Below are 22348 nucleotides of genomic sequence, written 5' to 3' on the forward strand. Positions count from 1 at the left end.
GGAAAGGACAAGTCAGAATCATAAGACCTAACTCCTTCATCCCGGGACTGTGACTGCGGGATGAGGAGAGGGGGTTGGGGCCTTGCCTCCATTTTGTCAGTAATGCCTATTGCGGCTCCCGACACTCAGCTATTTGAAAGACCTTCTCAGACGACAATTTTGCCTTTTTGCATTTCTTTTCCTTGGGGATGGTCTTGATTACTGCTTCCTGTACAATGTAACAAACCTCCATCCATAGTTCTTCAGGCACTCTGTCTATCATATGTAGTCCGTTGAATGTATTTGTCACTTCCATTGTATAATCATAAGGGATTTGATTTAGGTCATACCTGAATTGTCTAGTGGTTTTCCCTACAGAGACTGAGCCAGAACTCTGTCAGACTGTCTCCTGTGGAGGTGCAGGTCAGCAGTGGCCTGCTGCAGGGCTCTGGGTATGGCTGACCTGGGTATGGCATAAGCCCTCTCGGAGGAGGTTGCCATTAACCCCACCATAGAACCACCAGAAATTGCACAGGAGTGGGGAAACAGACTCTTGGAGGGCACAAACAAAACCTTGTGTGTACCAGGACCCAGGAGAAAGGAGCAGTGACCCCACAGGAAACTGACCAAGACATGCCCATGAGTGTCCAGGAGTCTCTGGCAGAGGCGTGGCTAGCCGGTTGCCTGCTTCAGGGTCGGAGGCACCGAGTACAGCAGTGCGTGCATGGGACCTTTTGAAGGAGGTGAACATTACCGTCATCACCTCCACCATAGTTTGGCCTCAGGTCAAGCAACAGGGAGGAAACACAGCCCTGCCCATAAATAGAAACTTGGATTAAAGATTTACTGAACATGGCCCCACCCATCAGAACAGGACTCAGTCTCCCCCTCAGTCAATCTCTCCCATCAGGAAGCTTCCATAAGCCTTTTATCCCCATCCATTAGAGGGCAGAGAGAATGAAAACCACAATCACAGAAAACTAACCAAACTGATCACATGGACCACAGTCTTGCCTAGCTCAATGAAACTATGAGCCATGCCGTGTAGGGCTACCCAAGACAGACAGGTCATGGTGGAAAGTTCTGACTAAATGTGGTCCACTGGAGAAGGGAACGGCAAACCACTTCAGTATTCTTGCCTTGAGAACCCCATGAACAGTATGAAAAAGCAAAAAGGTGTGATACTGAAAGATAAACTCCCCAGGTTGGTAGGTGCCCAATATGCTACTGGAGAAGAGTGGAGAACTAACTCCAGAAAGAATGAGGAGACAGAGCCAAAGCAAAAACAACACCAAGTTTTGGGTGTGATGGGTGATGGAAGTAAAGTCTGATGCTGTGAAGGGCAATATTGCATAAAAACCTGGAATGTTAGGTCCATAAATCAAGGCAAATTGAAAGTGGTCAAACAGGAGATGGCAAGAGTGAACGTTGACATTTTAGGAATCAGTGAACTAAAACGGACTGGAATGAGTGAATTTAACTCAGAAGTTAAGATGGAGTTGATTTAATCCACATGTTCTAACACTATTTTTTGAAATTTGTAGTTGACATATAATTCACATAACAGCATTAGTATTAGTTTCAGTTGTGCAACATAATGCTTATGTATTTGTACATACTGGAAAATGATGACTATCCTATGTTTATTTTTGACTGTGCTGTATCTTCCATGCTGTGCAGTCTTTCTCTAATTGTGTTAAGCAGGATCTACTCCCTAGCTGTGCTCTGCAGGCTTCTCTTGTGGTGGAGCACTGGCATCAGGGTGCGAGGGCTTCAGTGGTTGCTGCACACAGGCTCAGTAGTTCTGGTTCGAGGGCTCCAGAGCACAGGTTTAGTAATTGTGGCACACAGTCTTAGTTGCCCTGCAGCATGTGGGATCTTCCTGGGCCAGAGATAGAACCAGTGTCCCCTGCACTCAAGGTGGATTCTTAACCACTGGACCACTAGGGAAGCCCTTACTTTTTTCTTGTGATGAGAAATTGTGAGATGTACTTTGTTACCAACTTTCTAATATATGATACAGTATTAACCCAGGTGACATTAGTGGTAAAGAATCCCCTTGCCAATGCAGGAGACATAAGAGATGTGGTTTCCCTTCCCAGGTTTTGAAGATCTCCTGGAGGAGAAAATGGCAACTCACTCCAGTATTCTTGCCTGGGAAGTCCCATGGATAGAGAAGCCTCTCAGGCTACAGTCCATACGGTCTCAAACAGATGGGCAAGACTGAGCACACACACATGCACACATTAACTGTACTCCCTATACCGTACATTACATCCTCATGACATTAATTTAGTGCTGTAAGCTTGTGCCTTTTTACTACCTTCATCCATTTTGCCCACACCAACCCACCTCTGGCAACCACCAAACTGCTCTCTGCATCTCTGAACGTTTTTTTTAAAAAGCTATTTTAAGATTCCACATATAAATGAGACCATATGATATTTTTCTTTATCTGTCTGGTTTAGCTCACTTAGAATAATGCCTTCAAGGTACATTCATGTTGTTGCAAGTTATGAGAATTTCTTCTTTTTTTTGGTGGCTGTGATATATATATATCACATTTTCTTTACCCATTCATCCATCAATGAAAGCTTACATTGTCCAGCTATTGTAAATAATTCTGCAGTGAACATTGGGTTGCACATATATTTTCAAGTTAGTGTCTTCATTTCCTTCAGATAAATACCCAAAAGGAAAACTGCTAAATCATACAGCAGTTCTGTTTTTAATTTTTCAGGAACCTCAAAACTGCTTTCCATAGGCGATGCATCAACTTACACTCCCTGCAACTGTGTATAAACTTTTTCTTCTCTCCACATTATCACCAACTCTTGTTATTTCTTGTCTTTTTGATAAAAGCAATTCTGTGAGATGATATCTTATTGAGGTTTTGATTTGCATTGACCTGGTGACTAGCAATATTGTGCACCTTTTCATGTACCTGTTGACCAGATGTATGTTTTCTGTGAAAAAAAAAAAAACAGTCTATTCAGGTCCTCTGCCCATTTTGAAATCAGACTGTTTTTTTTTTCTTCTGTTATTGAGTTGTATGAGTTCTTTAAATATTAATAGTTTGGATATTAACTCTATCAAGTACATTTAATTTGCTAATATTTTCTCAAATTCCATAGATTGTCTTTTCATTCTGTGTATCATTTCCTTTGTTTTGCAGAAGTTTTTGTTTTATGTAGTTTCACTTGCTTATATTTGCTCTCGTTCCCTGTGTTTTTGGCATCAAATCCAAAACATCATCACAAAGACTGAGGTCAAGGACATTTTTCCCTTCCTTTTTCTTCTAGGATTTTTATGGCTTCAGGACTTATGATCAAGTCTTTAATCCATTTTGAGTTGACTTTTGTGAATGGTGTATGATAGTCGTGCCTTTGCATCTTTTGCATGTAGCTGTCCAACTTTCCTAACACCATTTATAGAAGAGGCTGTCGTTTCCCCTTTGTATATTCTTGGCTCCTTTGTCAAAAGCTAATTGATTGTATATATTTAGGTTTATTTCTGGGCTGTCTATTCTGTTCTGTTGATGTTTGTGTCCATTTTTATACCAATACCATACTGTTTGGATTACTATAACTTTGTAATATAGTTTTAGATCAGGATGCATGACACCTCCAGCATTGTTCTGCTTCCTCAAGATTGATTTTGATATTCCAGATCTTTTGTGGTTCCATAGAACTTTAGGATTGTTTATTCCATAACTGTGAAAAATTCCACTTGAATTTTGTTAAGGATTGCAGTGAATCTGTCGATTCCTTGTGTAACATGAGCATTTTAACAATATAAGATCTTCCAATCCATGACCACAGATTATCTTTTCATTTACTTGTGTCTTCTTCAATATCTTTCATCAGTGTCCTATAGCTTTCACTGTTCAAGATTTTCACCTCCTTTGTTAAATTTATCCCTAAGTACTTTATTGTTTTTCTACAATTGCCTATGTGTCATACTGAATAATAGATAAGAGTAGCTTTAGAACCTATTTAATAATTTTCCTTTAACATTATGTAAGTGAGATTTTGAATATAAATTAATTCTGTGCCTATGGACAAATTAATTTTGTTGTTGTTGTTTAGTCACTAAGTTGTGTTCAACTCTTTTCCACCCCATGGACTGTAGCCCGCCAGGCTCTTCTATCCATGGGATTTCCCAGGCAAGAATACTGGAGTGGGTTGCGATTTCCTTCTCCAGGGGATATTCCTGATCCAGGGATCAAATCTGCATCTCCTGCATTTCTAGCAGATTCCTTACCACTGAGCTACTGGGGAAACCCAGTAATGCCTACCTAATAGCAATGCTATGTGGTAAATTAAACTTATTTTTAATATACAATATTATTATCATAAACAATTACCTTGAATTTATATTTACTTTACTATTAATATTTCACTGATTAGCATGAAGCTAAAGGACTTCTGTTTCACTGAATTTTATTCATCTACACATTCATTCAATAAATATTTATTAAGCAACTATCATGGTATTTAAAAAAGATTCTCCATATACATGCTTGTTGAATCTTGTTGAATGAGTGCATACAATATGTAGGCACTGTCCGAATAACAGAAATACAGGTCTAATAAGATATGCAAAGTCCTTCCTCTAGTAAAACTTTAATTCAGGTAGGTGTGTGTGTGTGTGTGTGTGTGTGTGTGTGTGTGTGTATGTGTCTACACATTTACAGATGTCTGTATATCTGTTTTTATATTTGTTATTAGATGCAGGGAGTGATAAACAAGTAAATATTTAAAGTTATTTTAGAACACTTTATGATAGCTTTCATTACCATTTTTATTTTTCCCTAGAATGTTTTAAATTTTCTTATTTATTTACCAGTCAGTTCAGTCACTCAGTTGTGTCCGACTCTTTGTGACCCCATGGACTGCAGCATGCCAGGCTTCCCTGTCCATCACCAACTTCCAAAGCTTGCTCAAACTCATGTCCATTGAGTCAGTGATACCATCCAACCATCTCATCCTCTGTCATCTCCTTCTCCTCCTGCCTTCAGTCTTTCCCAGCATCAGGGTCTTTTCCAATGAGTCAGTTCTTTGCATCAGCTGGCCAAATATTGGAGTTTCAGCTTCAGCATCAGTCCTTCCAATGAATATTCAGGACTGATTTCCTTTAGGATGGACTGGTTGGATCACCTTGCAATCCAAGGGACTCTCAAGAATCTTCTCCAACACCACAGTTCAAAAGCATTAATTCTTCAGTGCTCAGCTTTCTGTATAGTCCAACTCTCACATTCATACATGACTGATGGAAAAACCATAGCTTTGACTAGACAGACCTTTGTCAGGCTTCCCTGGTGGCTCAGTGTTAAAGAATCTACCTGCCAGTGCAGGAGATGCCCAGTTGATCCCTGGGTTGGGAAGATCCGCTGGAGAAGGAAATGGCAACCTACTCCAGTTTTCTTGCCTGGGAAATTCCACGGACAGAGAAGCCTGGCAGACTACTGTTCATGTGGTCACAAGAGAGTCAGACATGACTTGGTGACTCAACAACAACATTGCAGAACTCTACAAATCAGAAGGTTAATACCGATAGGACTTGGGTAAGAACATCTGTCTCACACTACTCGGTAGAGTAATATTTCCTATTTTTGCCCATTTTCAACCTTATTATTCTCAGTGCTGCTATAAGAAACCAGACCCGGGTGCTTGCCCAAATGCAAAAACTCCGTGTCTCAACCAGCAGGCTCTGTAGCCTCAGAGGAGACTCAGGACCTGAAGACTCTTCTCATCCCCACCTCCCCATCCCACTCCCCCACGCCCGCGTCAACGCCCCATTGCCCCATTTCTCTCTCTTCAGGCAGCAGACAGCTCCGCCTGGTGGACGGGGGCAGTCCCTGTTCCGGAAGAGTGGAGATCCTTGACCAAGGCTCCTGGGGCACCATCTGTGATGACGGCTGGGACCTCCTTGATGCCCGCGTGGTGTGCAGGCAGCTGGGCTGTGGAGGAGCCCTCAATGCCTTGAAATATGCTCAATTAGGTCAAGGATCAGGGCCCATCTGGCTGGATGAACTGAACTGCGGAGGAAAGGAGTCCCACGTGTGGAGGTGCCCTTCCCGTGGCTGGGGGCAGCACGACTGTGGGCATGGAGAAGATGTTGGGGTCGTCTGCTCAGGTACTGTCAGTGCATTGCCCATGGATGAGAAAGTAGAAAGTTCCAAGGAAGTTGGTGTCTGATCACCTGGAAGATGACTGAGTTAGAGAGGTATAAGACATCTACCCATCCTCCCTGAGGGCACATTTATCTGTGAGTGATGGGCTTCAACTACTTTCCTCTTGTAAGTCTCTGATATTTCATCTCCAGTGGTCTTACCTGACAGAGTTTAATCTATTCTTCCCAATTAAAATTGATCCTCATAATTTTTTATATAATTTTTGGAATAGTGAAATATTTGCAAATCACAACACACAAACCCCTTTGCACAGTGAACCCATAGGAGGGAGGGGAAAGAATGAGGGTGCACCTCCCTGGATGGAGTTGTCTCCGTAGTTACCCTATGCCACGCTATTTTGCACCAGGTCAGTAGGAGTGGAGGCACAGGGGATATCGTTAAACAAATCAGAAAGAAATGTATGGATTTATGCCAAATTTCAAGTCTCCTTTGCAAATTTAAATGTAAATATTCATAGCCATTTGGCTAGTAGGACCATAGGACTGTGGGTGAAATGCTCTGAGTCATAGCCTCTCCTTCCGTTGTTATTAGAAAAGATTCTTTGTCCATGTTTTCTTTTAAAACATCTACATAAACCAACACTTTGAAAGAACACTCTGTCACGTGTTGTGCACTGACACATCAAAGGTGGAGGCAATGAAATATTGATTCTGTGTTTTATAGTAAGAGATTATATAGTTTACACCTGATGATTTCAGTGATGTAAGAGAATTACACTTGGGGGTTTATTTGATAGGAATAGAAGTAAGGGGACAAATATAATTTTTGATGAAGCTAGAAGAGAGTTATCCTAGCTAGGAGGGAAGGAAGGGCAATGGGAGCTGAAAAAGGCACCTGTGGGGTGCTCTGAGCAGCACTGAGGATCCAGGTGTGGTGTGGAGGATGCTACATGTGCCTAAGGATGTCTGTATACCAAGAGACCAGACAAGGATAAATCTGACCATAGTTTCATTTTGCCTTTGCTGCAGTTGATTCATATAAATAAATGGCCCTCTGAAAGGGCAGTTTCTCTTTCTTTCATTATCCAAGTCTCTCATAAACATTTTGGAGGGCTTTAAACAGTCTACTTGTTTTTCTCCTGCACTTCTAAAAAGATAAGGGCATTGTTTTATTGTGATTTACATTCCCAACATGGGCCAAAATTCCTGAAAATAACAGACTCTAAAAAGGTGCTATAACAATGAGATTGCATCTGGGACAAACGGCCCTAAGCAGAAGCTGATATACAGAAAATCAGGGTTCTCCCAGGCTCAGGCATAGGTTCAGAGAGAATCCTTTCCTGACAACCTGGCCCCTGAGGTCCCTCTTATGGCTCAGGTTATGTCTTTCTTACGAATGGACTAAACTTGGAAAATGGAGGCCAAAAAGTGTTTCAGCACTATTTATTGAACAGTCTATCTTCTCTAATGATATAAAATATTACCTTCTTCAAATACTAAATTTCTGTGCGTGTATGTCTTTGTGTCTGTTAGATATTTATATTCTGCCCCACTCTCTCTACTGTTATACAAGAACATGGTTGGGTTTTTTATTTTTAATAACTTATCCCCTCACATCAGCCTTCTAGTTTATAAATTTTCTTGCAATGCTCACACACTTATTTTTCTATTTGAAAGGAAATATAAACTAAAAAAGAAATAATAATAATTTGTCTTGGGAGACTATCCTGATGTGCATGAGACTTTGTTCCAAATATATTTGAGTGTCTAACATGTGTCAGGCTATCTACAATAACATGTAAGCAATATTTGTTCTATCTAAATTTGTAATCTGGTGGGATTAACACAGAAACTAACAAGGTGTGGAGTAAAAATTATTTAATTAGAAAGAGTAGCCTGTAACCAAACTCCCCATCAGACCAGTTTGATCTCTTTCAGTTTTATACTCCATCCACTCCCAGTTTAATCTACCACACATCCCACCCACACTCCACTCCTACAGATGTTCTTCCCTTTCAGAGTCTCCTTTCCATCCCTTTGTAGCTTTAAAGATTGTTCTCTTGTCTGCAATGGGCAATATGGGAAAGGGTAGCGGGGTTAGGTGGCCAGATGAGAGAAGCATAGTGGATAAAATGTGTCAAAAACTTGGACAAATATTTTCCTCAAGTCTGTCTATCTTTCATCCATATTGAGGTTTTTGCATTTGGAAATCTCTAAATCACATATGGCTTGTCTGCTCTCTGCTCTCTTTCTCTCCCTCTCCGTTTTTTAGTGCATGCTAGCTATTTCTCAAGAATCCAAATATGAAGGGAATATGCAGTTAGCATATATGTAGGATTACAATACATTAAATTATCATCATTTCTTAGTATTTGCTAAGATTCCCATGTCTTAGATTCCCATGTCTAGTAGAAAGTAATCAAACTCAGCTGATTTGCATACTCCCACTGAAAACTCATTCTCTCCCTTGATAAACCCTAGGCTTTCAAGAAAGATGGCTAGGACCAGCCCCTCCCTCTCCTATGACTCTCTGAACTTTCTTAATATTCAAACTCATCTACGGACAACTTCTTTTCACAATAAAGTCACCTAAGAAATTCTGGGAATTTTTCACCTTCCAGAATTATGAGAAATATATGTGAAAACATAACAGGCTTGCTATAATATACATCAAATCATAATAGACTTGTAGACTTGGTATGCTGTCTAGCGTTCCTCCCGTGAGCCATAAGTCTGTCTACAGTCTAGCCTGAACTAATAGACCTCCCGCTATGATGTTCCCTGTCTTCAGTGACTTGATTATTAGCTCCTGAGAGAAAACTGGCCAGAATTCTAGCTCCAGAAATCTCAGATGGCCTTCTAACCTTGTCTGGCTCTTAGTCCTCTAAACTATTGAATTCCATAGACCTGCTTCGCTCTGGGTTGGTTCAGCTCTGGGCTCAAGTCTGATGCCCAATGCAGTGCAGTTCCCTTGGGCCTTGTCATTTCCAAGCCCCTAGATGAGGAATTCTCATCCTAATCAACCTCAAAATATACATTCTTTCTGACTGTAAATTTTTTCTGGGTTTCTTTTCATAAACTTGCTCATGAAAATATTAATACAATTCTGACACTGTCAAATTCTTTCTCCATGCTCTACTCCTAGAAATGAAACGCTTTCATATTCTTGCCTATGATGTGCTTTTTCCAATGCCAAGCAAGGACTATGAACACTCACAGGATTTGTTGCTGCTCTTGATTGTTTCCCTTAGGATTTGTGCGTCTGGCTGGAGGAGAAGGACCCTGCTCAGGGCGAGTAGAAGTACGTTCTGGAGAAGCCTGGACCCCAGTGTCTGACGGGAACTTCACAATCCCCACTGCCCAGGTCATCTGTGCAGAGCTAGGATGTGGCAAGGCTGTGTCTGTCCTGGGACACATGCCCTTCAGAGAGTCAGATGGCCGGGTCTGGGCTGAAGAGTTCAGGTGTGAGGGGGAGGAGCCTAAGCTCTGGTTCTGTCCCAGAGTGCCCTGTCCAGGGGGCACTTGTCACCACAGTGGAGCTGCTCAGGTTGTCTGTTCAGGTGAGATGTAGGTCAGGACTTAACCTCCCTGCACACTCTGTTTAGGTTTTTTAAAATATGAGATTCTGCTGAAATCCTGTCTTCTTCTACCAGTGTATGCAGAAGTCCGGCTCATGACAAACAGTACCTCTCAGTGTGAGGGGCAGGTGGAGATGAACATTTCTGGACGATGGAGAGCGCTCTGTGCCTCCCACTGGAGTCTGGCCAATGCCAATGTTGTCTGTCGTCAGCTTGGCTGTGGAGTCGCCATCTCCACCTCTAGAGGACCACACTTTGTGGAAGGAGGTGATCAGATCTTAACAGCCCGATTTCACTGCTTGGGGGCTGAGTCCTTCTTATGGATGTGCCCTGTGACTGCCCTGGGTGTCCCTGACTGTTCCCATGGTAACACAGCCTATGTGATCTGCTCAGGTAAGAGAGGGGGGAAGGGCTACTGGTACTCATGGAGTGAAATGTCCCCAAGAGCAGAGAGTAAGGGAAACCTGGTTTCAAAAATCAGATATTTCATGGTGAAATATGCTTCCTCTCATTGTTCTTTTATTTTTCAGGTCAGGGCAAAAAGTGTGAAGGAGAATAATATATTTTTAAGCAGCATTATTATTTACAAACAGTCATAGAAAACAATGTCCAAGCAATAAGTGTAGACCTCAGTCACATTCCCCAACCCAGATAAGCCAGGAGAACATTCCCAGCACTACAGAGTCACTGTTGCCTCCCAGTAACTATGTCCTGTGTCCTCTCCAGTGAAAACAGTTTAACTCCCACTACCATAGAATATTCACTGAAAGGACTGATGCTGAAGTTGAAGTTCCAGGATTTTGGTCATCTGATGTGAACAGATGACTCGTTGGGAAAGTCTCTGATGCTGGGAAAGATTGAGGGCAAAAGGAGAAGAGGGTGTCAGAGGATGAGATGGCTGGATGGCATTACTGATGCAATGAACATGAACTTGGGCAAACTCCGGGAGATGGTGAGGGACAGGGAGGCCTGGCATGCTGCAGTCCATGGGGTTGCAAAGGTTGGACATGACTGGGCATTTGAACAACAACAATAACAACAACCATAGGATATTTTATTGATTTTTGAACTTTATATAAAATCATGCAGTATGTTTCTTGTGTGTCTGACTTCTCTGACTCAACATTATGTTCGGGATTCACTCATGATGTTGTTTGTAGCAGCTGACTATTCATTTTTATTACTGTAGATTAGTTCTTTGAATGATCACATGACAATATACTGATCCATTCGACTGATGGTAGAGGTTTGAATTGTTTTCTGTCCTTGACTATTACAAATATGATGCCACAACTTACCATGACAATGACTTTGGGTGAAAATCTATGCTATTGACTTAATCCTTGGTCTTTTATTTTCATTTTCTTAGTGGTACCATGTCCTTAGATGAGCGAAGTTCTTAATCTAAGGAAATAGAACTTACTAGTTTTTCCCGGTATATTTAGTAGTTCTTATATCTTTTTGAAAAGAGCTTTGCTTATACCAAGACCATAAAAACATTCTTCAATAGTATCTTATAGGAGTTTATTTTTCTCTTGCATATAATTGTATATTCCTCCTGAGATTGATATCTATATAACATAAGGGTCAAGTTTCATATTGACATCTAATTGACTCAGAATCTTTTTCTGAAAAGATTTTTGTCTCCACTGTGTGCCACCTTTGCCATAAGCAGAAGGACATGTATGTCTAAGCATTTTTTAGACTCTCTGTTCTAGTCCATTGTATCATTTGTCTATCCTTGCACCAATGCTGTATTTTTTTGATTATTATAATTTTATAGTAAGTTTGAGTAATTTTAATTTACAAGAGTTACTTTATATTGACTAACTATGTTGCTTTTCTTGCCAACTGTGTTGGTCATTCTTGGCCTTTTACATTTAAAAAATTTTTTTGAATTAGTTTGTTATTTTTCACCAAAAGAAACTTCATAAATGTATTTTGATTGAGATTACATTTCATCTACCAGAAATTTGAGGAGGATTTACTGACAATTTTGAGTCTCCCAATTCATTGACATGACATATCCCTCCATTCACTTAGGTCTAACAGAGGTTTTGCCCATGTTTTACTAGATTTTCTCCTAGGTGTTTCATGTTTTTGAAATTATTTCTATTTCTTTTAGTGAAAGTGTCGTAGGAATTAATTCTTTCTGACTTATTTTCAGCTTTTGATTTTTTTTTGTTTTGACCTAACCTGAGACCTGAAAGTTGCAAAAATAATATAAAAATTCCCAGATGACCTTTGCCTGGATCTCCCAATATTAGTATTTTGCTTTAATCTTCCTCTCTTTCTCTCTGTCTCTGTCTCCCTCCTGCCCCATTTCTCCACAAATATGTAAAGTCTTTCTGAATTAGGTTGCAGTCATGATGTCCTTTTATCCCTAAAATAATTCAAGAAATTTCCTTATTAACCAAAGTTCAGTCAAGTCCTCAGCTGACTTCAACCCCAGATGACATCTAAGTGCAACTACATGAAAGATCCCAAGACACAACTGCCAAGTTGAGTCTTTCTCAAATTACTGACCCAGGAAGTCTCAAGAAAATGAAGAGTGTGGATATATATACATGTATATACACGTATATATATGTGTGTGTGTGTGTGTGTGTGTGTGTGTATAGCTTCAGAGGCTGTTTTTATAATTTGTAATACAGCAGTGTACTCAGGACACTTACCATGTGGCCTGCACTTCTAAAAAGAGGCGTATTTGTCCTATGACTTTCCACTTTATTGATTCTCCCTTATGCTGAGCTAATGTGCTGATATGCTCATTCTTTAGTTCTTAATTTCAACTGGTAAGTGTTTCAGCTCTAGGATTTATATTTGTTTTTGTTGTTGTTGTTGTTATCATTATTTGTTTTTTTCCATCAGGGTGCACATTTTGTCAGTTAATTCCATGAGCACCTTAATCAAGGCTCTTTAAATTCTTTGTCAAGTAACTCTAGTAGCTGAGTATCCTGGGGAATTGTTTCTAATGTCTACATTTCCTCTTGGTTTCTCATGAGATCTATTTTACATAAATATTTTTTAAAATACAGACATTGTAGATGAAAATTTGTAAAAATACTTCAGGAAGTATTTTATTTTGCTTCTTCTATTTAGGGATAGATTAGGGACAGAACTTATTTAACTCATTCTTAGTGTTTGAGATAAAAATTGTGGCACTATCAGAAGTAGAACTCTCCATAGCGAAGGAAAACACTACAGTTACGAAAATTTTACCACTGTATTAACCTGGGCTTCCCTAAAGGCTCAGTGGTAAAGAATCCGCTGGCCAAGGCAGGAAATACAGGAGGTGACATTTCAACTCCTGGTTGAGGAAGATCCCCTGGAGGAGGAAATGTCAGTCCAATCCAGAATTCTTACCTCAAGAATCCCATGGACAGAAGAGCCTGGTGTATTACTGTTCATTGGGTCAAAAAAGAATTGGAAACTACTGAGCAACTAAACAACTACAAAAACTGCTATGTTACAGCTTTCTTTTCAGACCCCACTACTTGTCATTATTTAGTTTACTTCAGTTTCCTGTTTTTCAATCACCAACACCCTGATCATTGCTGTTTCTGCAGGAAACCAGACCCAGGTGCTGCCCCAGTGCAATGACTCCCTGTCAGAACCAGCAGGCTCTGAAGCCTCAGAGGAAAGCGCCCTCTACTGCTCAGGTGAGGGTCCCACAGAACAGAAGACCCTTTACATCCCCCGTCACCTCCCCATTGCCCCATTTCTCTCTCCTCAGACAGCAGACAGCTCCGCCTGGTGGACGGGGGCGGTCCCTGTGCCGGGAGAGTGGAGATCCTTGACCAAGGCTCCTGGGGCACCATCTGTGATGACCACTGGGACCTGGACGATGCCCGCGTGGTGTGCAGGCAGTTGGGCTGTGGAGACGCCCTCAATGCCACGAGGTCTGCTCACTTTGGGGCGGGATCAGGGCCCATCTGGCTGGACGACCTGAACTGCACAGGAAATGAGTCTCATGTGTGGAGGTGCCCTTTCCGAGGCTGGGGGCGGCATGACTGCAGACACAAGGAGGATGCTGGGGTCATTTGCTCAGGTGCGCCCTTCACACTGTCCACAGGCTGGGGGAGGGGTGGGGCCCTGGAGGACAGGGGTCTGAGCCCTGATGGAGTAATGCTGAAAGGACCAGAGTAGGAGGCTTCCTCGAATGGAGCCTGTCTTTCCAGCAGACGTGAAGACGAGGTGCTTTCATGTCCTCCTGCAGCAACTAAAATGCTGGTCCTGTCTTCTCACCAGTGTTTCCTGGCAGAGCCATTTCTTACAGTTAACACTTGAAATCAGGGCTCATTCTGCAGTTACCTGTGGTAGTAACACCTTGAAATCCTGGGCTTCCACAGTTGGGCTAGTGGTTAATAACCTGCCTACCAATGTAGGACATGTAAGAGATGTGGGTTCAGTCCCTGGGTTAGGAAGATCACCTGGAGGAGGGCATGACAACTCATTCCAGTATTCTTGCCTGAGAATCCCATGTACAGAGGAGCCTGGCATAGTGAAAACTCATATTTTTCCTTTACAACTCTGCATGCTAGGAGTCTGAAGAGAGTCTCCATGGGCCAACATCCCAGTGTCCACAGGGCTGCATTCTTCCTGGAGTCTCTGGGAGGACTCCTTTCCCAGCCCTTTGTGGTTTCTGTGTGGCCTCATTTCTTGGCTCAGAGCCCTCTTCTTCAACAACAGTGCCTCTTGCAACCGTTCTCCCTCACTCACATTTCCCTCTGACTGGAGCTGGGAAAGATGATGAATTTCTCGGCATAGTGGGCTTAAAGATGTATTAGGCGGAGCTCACATAGTTAATCCTCAGTATTTGAGCTTTATTTCTCCATCCCAAGGTCCTTATTAATCACATCTGTAAAGACTCTTTTGAAATGTAAGAAAACATGTCACAGATTCCGGGATTAGGATATGGACATCTTTGGGGATCCATTATTCTGTCGACCACCTCACTGTCCACATCACTTTCTGTTCTTTCAGAAGTTTGGTCAGGAAACAGGAATCAGCTCCTGTCACTGCAGGTGCCCAAGTTGGTCTTGCTTTCTGTTCATATCTACATTGTTGTGGTAGAAATAGGTATACAGACATTAATGGTCAAAGTCAGGTGAAAGGGAGGTAAAAATCAGTCTTGTCACCCAGTGGGCATCTTCTCCGCTGGGTCAGGAGTGTATGGTCACAATTTCTAGGGGAGAGGAAAATCCAGAGCACTGAGTGGAATGCTCACTGTGTCCTGTCTCCTCCCTTTCAATCTTAGAGTTCCTGGCCCTCAGGATGGTCAGCGAGGACCAGCAGTGTGCTGGGTGGCTGGAAGTTTTCTACAATGGGACCTGGGGCAGTGTCTGCCACAGCCCAATGGAAGACATCACCGTGTCCATGATCTGCAGACAGCTTGGCTGTGGGGACAGTGGAAGTCTCAACTCTTCTGTTGCTCTTAGGGAAGGTTCTAGACCCCGGTGGGTCGATGGAATCCAGTGCCGGAGAACTGATACCTCTCTCTGGCAGTGTCCTTCTGACCCTTGGAATTACAACTCATGCTCTCCAAGGGAGGAAGCCTATATCTCGTGTGCAGGTGACTTACTATCTGTTTCTGTGTCACTCCCAACCATGTAGGATGTCGTTAGTATGATATTATATCTTCAGATCTAATTGATGGGTTTTGGTTGAGTCTACAAAATGTAGGTGTATGTTTGTATTTGTCTCTGTGTCTGTTTCTTTGCTGTTGTTATGGGATGTGAAGTCTGATACACTATTGATTAAAGTAATTTCAGCTGCTGATAAGATGCAGTGAACTTCTCAGCCAAGTAGATGGTGAAGCTTCTGTTGTCTCTTGTCATTTGACTGTGACGAAAACCTTACATACTCATGTTTGGCGAAAAGACCTCCCCCAGCTGTCCCTGATACAGAGCTTCCCATCATTGCTGCTGCAGGAAGAAGACCCAAGAGCTGTCCAACTGCTGCCCCCTGCACAGGTACGTCAGCCCCTGCCCCCTCCCCGTGGCTCCCAGGGGCTCCTTCCTCCCAGCAGGGGCAGTCACAGGAGGGGCCGCTGCCTTTTCAGACAGAGAGAAGCTCCGGCTCAGGGGAGGAGACAGCGAGTGCTCAGGGCGGGTGGAGGTCTGGCACAGCGGGTCCTGGGGCACCGTGTGCGATGACTCCTGGAGCCTGGCAGAGGCCGAGGTGGTGTGTCAGCAGCTGGGCTGTGGCCCGGCCCTGCAAGCCGTGCAGGCCGCGGCATTTGGCCCTGGAAATGGGAGCATCTGGCTGGACGAGGTGCGGTGCGGGGGCCGGGAGTCCTCCCTGTGGGACTGTGCTGCGGAGCCCTGGGGGCAGAGCGACTGCAAGCACGAGGAGGATGCTGGTGTGAGGTGCTCTGGTGAGTGAGGGGCTCGGGGTCCGCCCTGGGTGAGCTGGGGCAGTACGGGGGCACTGTGCTGGGCTGGGCGTGGTGGGGATTTTGTGTTCAGACAGTGTCCCAGTGCTGGGGCTCTGATCTAGGACCAGGGAGCTGCGAGGACTGGACACTGGTGTTGTGGAGACTGAGGGATGATTTCAGGCTCAGGAGGGAAAAAAGGGCTGCCATGCATTCTGGCCAATCACCTTGCTCCAATCTGCTGTTTTTCTCTTTAGGTGCAAGGACAACATTGCCCCCAAATACAGCAGGTACTCTGGTCCATCCATGGGCAGGGGACAATGCTCAAATACTAGGGGCCTGTTCTGTGAGCTCTCTGACAGCTGAGGAGAGGAAAGAGCCTGAGGAGCCCTGGCTGGTGGGGGAAAACCAGGGCATTATGTTTGGGAAAACCCCTGCCTTGGTTCCCGGGGTCAGAAGGTTCTCATGCCCGGGGTCCAAGTGAGTCTAGTTCCCATGGTGTAGACTCTAAGATTCTCCCACCTGCCCCTGAGTGTTGATCCTCATCATTGAGGTGCAGGTCCCAGGATTCTTTGATGCCCTATCTCCTGAAGCCCAAGGAGAGGGGATGAGCCGGGTCCTCAGAAGCTGTCTCGGCAGGGCTTCTCCCTGACAATCCCCAGCTCTGCCTCAGCCAGAGTGGACTTGACTCATCTTAGGACGAGACCCAGAGGACCCCAGTCACTGTCAGTGTATTTGTGTATGAGGCTGGGACGCCACTGTCTGGAGCTCCCTGGAAATCCTGGCACAGGGGGATTCTCTGTGTCTAGGACCTTCACCGCACCCACTTGCCTTGTTCTCCTAGGGACCAGAACAACCTCAAATCCTCTCCCTGGCATTTTCTCCCTGCCTGGGGTCCTCTGCCTCATCCTGGGGGCCCTTCTCTTCCTGGTCCTCATCATCCTGGTGACTCAGCTGCTCAGATGGAGAGCAGAGCGCAGAGGTGGGCTGCTGGGGGAACTAGGGACCAGGGAGAGTGTGTGGAGGCAGTAGATGGGGCAGGTGTGAGGAGGGGAACCTGGGACAGGTACTGTTCTGAGTTGCAGAACTTCACGTGCTCTGTGCTAAACTCTAAAGGCTGGGTATACAGAGGTTCTTAGGACTAGAGTGTAAATTCTCAGAAGCCATGGCCTCTCTTGTGAGACCAGTCAGAATTGGGGCTGAGCTGTGGATTCAGGTCAGATCGGGGGAGAAGGTGCCGACATGGTGCACAGGGTGGGAGGTTAAGCCGAGGCCCTGGCAGCCCCCGTGTGAGCCCTGGGGAGATGAAGTTGGGCCGGCTGGATCGGGGTATCTGAGGCGGCTTCTCTGACCCACTGGGGGATTTCTCAGCCTTATCCAGCTATGAAGATGCTCTTGCTGAAGCTGTGTATGAGGAGCTTGATTACCTTGTGACTCAGAAGGAGGGTCTTCTGGGCAGCCCAGGTGGGTGTCTCTGCCTACCCTCCTGGGACCTCTGGTTGTCACCACCCACTGGCTGGGCGGGTCTTCTCAGCATCCTCGGACTCCACCTGTGCCTCAGGCTCACAGAGGCAGCTCTCCAAAGTGGTAGGATGTCCTCTCAGAGCCCCGAGAGCTCCTAGCCTACCCTGCAGGAGCCAGGCCTGTCCCTTCTCAGCCTTAACACAGGTCCCATGGGTGTGGGGAGGGTCATTCTGTGTGTCATGTGATGTTTTTCTCCACTTTAGGCTTCCTGTCAGATGGTGAGGACAACAATGACTCCAGGTCTGCTCTAGGTAATAGAGGTAGACCCACCTCAGCTGGGATTTGGGGAGGAGAGTTTCCCTCATAGAGACAAGATGTAAGAGGAACAGTCTTCCTTTGATGGACCAGAGGCATCCCTTGTGTCCCAACGGGGTCCATCCTTCCCCTTCTCTGGCTGTTCTGTGATGTCTCACATTGGGGCTGGGCTGTCTGTGTCCAGAATCACAACAGGCACACAATGTTTTTAAAGATAACATCTGGAAAGCACAATTTGTCAAAATACTTAAGTAATGCTCGATGGTATAAGAGTTCTTTTGAGAAAGCTGTGTAAAATCATGTTTTGGCTTATGGACACTTCAGACTGAAACATGGTCTTAGAGAAAAAAATCTTTTGAAACAAGGTGCCTCTATTTAGCAGCTCAGAAACTCTGGGTCAGAAGGGATCTTAGGTATTTAACCCACTTACTGTGGTTTCATCTGACCCTTGCTCTGCCCTCAGAAGCCCCAGATCAGAGGACTGATGCCCCTGGTGAGGATTATGATGATGCTAAAGAGGTACCAGTGCCTGGGGCTCCTCCTGCCTCTCAGGGTGGTGAAGAGGAAGTGCTCCCAGAGAAGGAAGATGGGATGAGGTCCTCTCAGACATGTGAGTGGTGTTAGCTGATGTCCTGCAATCTTTTCTTTCTGTCCTGGAGAGGGTGAATTTGAGCTCCTCAATGCCCAGCCTCTCTAGAGTTTCAAATTTGGGAAATCGCACACATGTGATGGCTGAGATGGTAAAGAATCTGCCTGCAGTGCAGGTGACCTGGGCTTGATCACTGGATGAGAAGATCCCTTGGAGAAGGGAATGGCAAGCCACTCCAGTATTCTTGCCTGGAGAATCCCATGGACAGAGGAGCCTGGTGGGCTGCAGTCCATCGGGTCACAAATGGACACAATTGAGTGTCACTTCACTTCTCAACCATATGCTGTCTTTAATGCCATCACACTCCTTGGCAGTGAGGAATCACTCTACTTTTGTCATTTATGTATCTATACTGCAACATAAATTTTCACTTTATATGTAATATGCTTGCATTAGAATTTACGGATTAGGGCATTGCCTGATAATCCTGTGTTTAGGACTCTGTGCTTTCACTACTAGGAACCAAGTTCAATCACTGATCAAGCAACTAAGATCCCACAAGCATTGCTCAGTGGCCAAAAGAGAAAGAAAACATACAGATTAATTGAGCATATTTATGAAATCCAAAAATAGAACAAATATTTGATAACAACTCTGTGCTATCTTATACATGAAAGGTAGCTAGAGATTTTTAAAAATGTACTGCAGTATTGAATTTGTGAGGCATTCTGATAATTTAAGATGAGCTTTGTTTATATGTCAGCACTAACATGTACAAATCCATGATACCCAGTAAGTCAGTCAATTCAGTCGCTCAGTCGTGTTTGACTCTTTGGGACCCCATGGACTGTAGCATGCCAGGCCTCCCCGTCCATCAGCAACTCCCAAAGTTTTCTCAAATGCATGTCCATTGAGTTGGTGATGCCATCCAACCATGTCATCCTCTGTCATCCCCTTCTCCTCCTGCCTTCAACCTTTCCCAGCATCACGGTCTTTCCCAATGAGTCAGCTCTTTGCATCAGGTGGCCAAAGTACTGGAGTTTCAGCTTCAGCATCAGTCCTTCCAATGAATATTCAGGACTGATTTCCTTCAGAATGGACTGGTTGGATCTCCTTTCAGTCCAAAGGACTCTCAAGAGTCTTCTCCAACACCACAATTCTAAAGCATCAGTGATGCATGGTGGCCTTAACATTAAGCCAATTAAGTGGGTCACGGACTCAGAGTTTGAGGTCAGCTAAAGTCTAATTTGCTCCAGACTTTTCAGTAGCCAAGAGAAGACACTCAATCTCTGGAAAAGAACATTTCTCCATCTGAGGGCCCATGTGGTCCCTGGGGAGGAGCCTCTGTGGATGCACCTGTGACAGTATTTGTGGACATTTGGGAACAGGAGTCAAATCAACTAAGAGCAGAGCTGGCTTGTGAATGAAGAACTCAGGTTTTCCTTTCTCCACTCTCTCTCTCATTGTGATTTCACGTCTGTCTGTTGTGAGAGGAGAACATTTAAATTCGATGTTACGATTCTTACCATTCCTGAGCATCTCCTTGCTGATTGTGTAGCCTGAAGGCAGGTCTTCCCAGAGCTCCTGTGTGAGCACAGGTCTCCTGTGGTGCAGGGTTTCCACATGAACTGAGGATCCAGAGACCACATGGACCAGATCTGAGAGGACAGCCTGGATCCATCCTCACTGTAACTGATATGAAATAGCCTGAGCCTCCTGCCCACACCTGGGTCCCAGGGATGCTTTGTCATCACCACATGCTTAACTCACTTCCACCACACTGCCTGGTCCCCTTGTCTCAGTTCTAATCATACTTCTCTTTCCTCTTTCAGGCTCTTCTCTAAATGTCTCTAGAGAGGAAGCTAATCCTGGGGAAGGAGAAGAGAGCCCCTGGCTCTGCCAGGGAGACAAAGGGGATCCTGAGTACGATGATGTTGAACTCAGTGTCCGGGGAACATCCACAGTGACTTTCTGGTGATGTTGTATTAAATATGAGATGAAGCCTCAGATATTCTAATTGCCTGTATTTCAATAGAGTAATGCTGACCTGTAATTGTGTTACATGAAATTGCTCAAAATGAAATATTATGAATAAAGTAACTTTTTTGCTTTGTGGATAATTTAGCAAGTTCCACGTCAGATGCTTTTAGATGACTGGTCCTCAAACACTATTTTTCTCAAAGGAAATACACGATGAGTGCACTGCCCTGTTTTCTCACATCCTTCAAAGGCTAATGAGGGCATGACTCCGCCCAGGATCACAAATGCTCCAGGTCACTCTTACTTAGAAAAAGAATCTAAACTTTGTCCACATTCACACCCTGCTTCCTAGCAAGATGAACTTCTCAACCAAAAACTATAGTCAGAACCTGAAAGTAGTGTTATTTTATTTGGTGGTAATGTTTAGGACTCCAGGCCCTAGAGACAGCATCTCAGTAACTCTGAGTAAACTGCTCCAAAAAGGTAAGAGGGCAAGTCAAGCTTGCCCTGACTTGCAAACGTGAGTTTGCAACAAAGGGAGCAGGCAGTCTGAACATCAAAGATCAGGTATCAAGTTAAAGAATTAGCATTCTATGTATGGGAAGATGCAAGCATCTGGGCTCACGGAATTCAATCCTTTCATGTGCATATCAGCTATCTGGGGCCAATCCTGTTTCCTTGTTCACCATAAGGAATGGCAGATGGCTGCTTCTTGCATTCCCCCAGCTCCTCAGCAATCACCATGGGGAGTAGCAGCATCCCTTGGGTCAAAGCTTTGGGAGCCCTCATTTACATTTGGAGGTCAGAAATCCCTGATGGCTGTGACATTTCTTGTTTATTGATATGGCAGGAAATATTTTCATTTCACAAACTAGTGGAAAAAAACTAATCCTGTGTGTTCTTTCCTGAGATGTCACATCACCTGTTTTTAACCTGTTCTTAGGCACCAGAGTTGAGTGTGAGTTTCAAGGAGGGAAGTTGGCTGGTGGGAGAGAATGGATACAGCTTTCCTTATCCTGCCTAAATGTTCACAGGCCCATTAAAAATGTAACTCTGCACAGCTATCACTTCCTTTTTCATCTCTCATTCCCTAGGTTATTTTATGTGTTTATTCCTCAAGCTGATACAGATTCCTCCTTGCTCTTCTCCCATGCCTAGTTGGTTATCAAATCCTTATCAATCCATTTTTTTCCTCTCCATCACTTCCTACTATTTCTTTAAGACGCTGCTATTTCTTGTCTCTCCAGTTATCTCTCCTTGTAAGTGAATTATATCAGCTTACATATCTCTTCAAGTTGATGGAGGGCATATTGGTGCTCACCCATACCCTGCATCCAGATCGGACAAGAGGGTGAGAAAGAACTAAGCAAATGGGATCTAGAGGAAGGGATGTAGACAGAAGGATCAGGAACCATTGGCTACTTGTTTCAAAGATGTGGATGGAGGGGTCTGATATGACTAAACTCTTAAAGGAAGAATTTCAGACTAATGGGTTTCTCTGAAAACATACTGTTTCAAGATTGCTTTAATCTGGCTACATGATCCTGCTGTGATTCTTAAGGGTAGAGAGAGCTGTCATGTTCAGTTCCATTCAGTCGCTCAGTCGTGTCCGACTCTTTGCGACCCCATAAATCGCAGCATACCAGGCCTCTCTGTCCATCACCAACTCCCGGAGTTTACCCAAACCCATGTCCATAGAGTCAGTGATGCCATCCAACCATCTCATCCTCTGTCGTCCCCTTTTCCTCCTACCCCCAATCCTTCCCAGCATCAGGGTATTTTCCAATGAGTCAACTCTTCGCATGAGGTGGCCAAAGTATTGGAGTTTCAGTCTCAACATCAGTCCTTCCAATGAACACCCAGGACTGATCTCCTTTAGGATGGGCTGGTTGGATTTCCTTGCAGTCCAAGGGACTGTCAAGAATCTTCTCC

At 44.2% G+C, this 22348-nt stretch overlaps 1 protein-coding gene across 9 annotated transcripts in view; it reads left to right on the plus strand.

Moving 5' to 3' along the window:
* The window catches only part of LOC145544785 (antigen WC1.1-like), a 50691-nt gene extending 30135 nt beyond the window's left edge, over positions 1-20556 (plus strand). For 2 of the 9 annotated variants that reach the window (XM_081587975.1, XM_081587983.1), the window contains 14 exons: positions 5803-6117; positions 9366-9674; positions 9768-10085; positions 13262-13354; positions 13429-13743; positions 14953-15267; positions 15626-15667; positions 15757-16071; positions 16326-16358; positions 16913-17050; positions 17440-17532; positions 17796-17843; positions 18311-18457; positions 20269-20556. In XM_081587975.1, the coding sequence (XP_081444101.1) occupies positions 5803-6117; positions 9366-9674; positions 9768-10085; positions 13262-13354; positions 13429-13743; positions 14953-15267; positions 15626-15667; positions 15757-16071; positions 16326-16358; positions 16913-17050; positions 17440-17532; positions 17796-17843; positions 18311-18457; positions 20269-20414 (2627 nt within the window). In that variant the 3' untranslated portion in view covers positions 20415-20556. The remainder of the gene's footprint in view (positions 1-5802; positions 6118-9365; positions 9675-9767; positions 10086-13261; positions 13355-13428; positions 13744-14952; positions 15268-15625; positions 15668-15756; positions 16072-16325; positions 16359-16912; positions 17051-17439; positions 17533-17795; positions 17844-18310; positions 18458-20268) is intronic. The other 7 variants (XM_081587979.1, XM_081587978.1, XM_081587976.1 and 4 more) reach the window with 6 other exon arrangements.
* Positions 20557-22348: the final 1792 nt, after the last annotated feature.

Source organism: Giraffa tippelskirchi, chromosome 4 (assembly GCF_054371585.1).
Source record: "Giraffa tippelskirchi isolate mGirTip1 chromosome 4, T2T-mGirTip1v1.2.pri, whole genome shotgun sequence".
In the NCBI taxonomy this organism is placed as follows: Eukaryota; Metazoa; Chordata; class Mammalia; order Artiodactyla; family Giraffidae; genus Giraffa; species Giraffa tippelskirchi.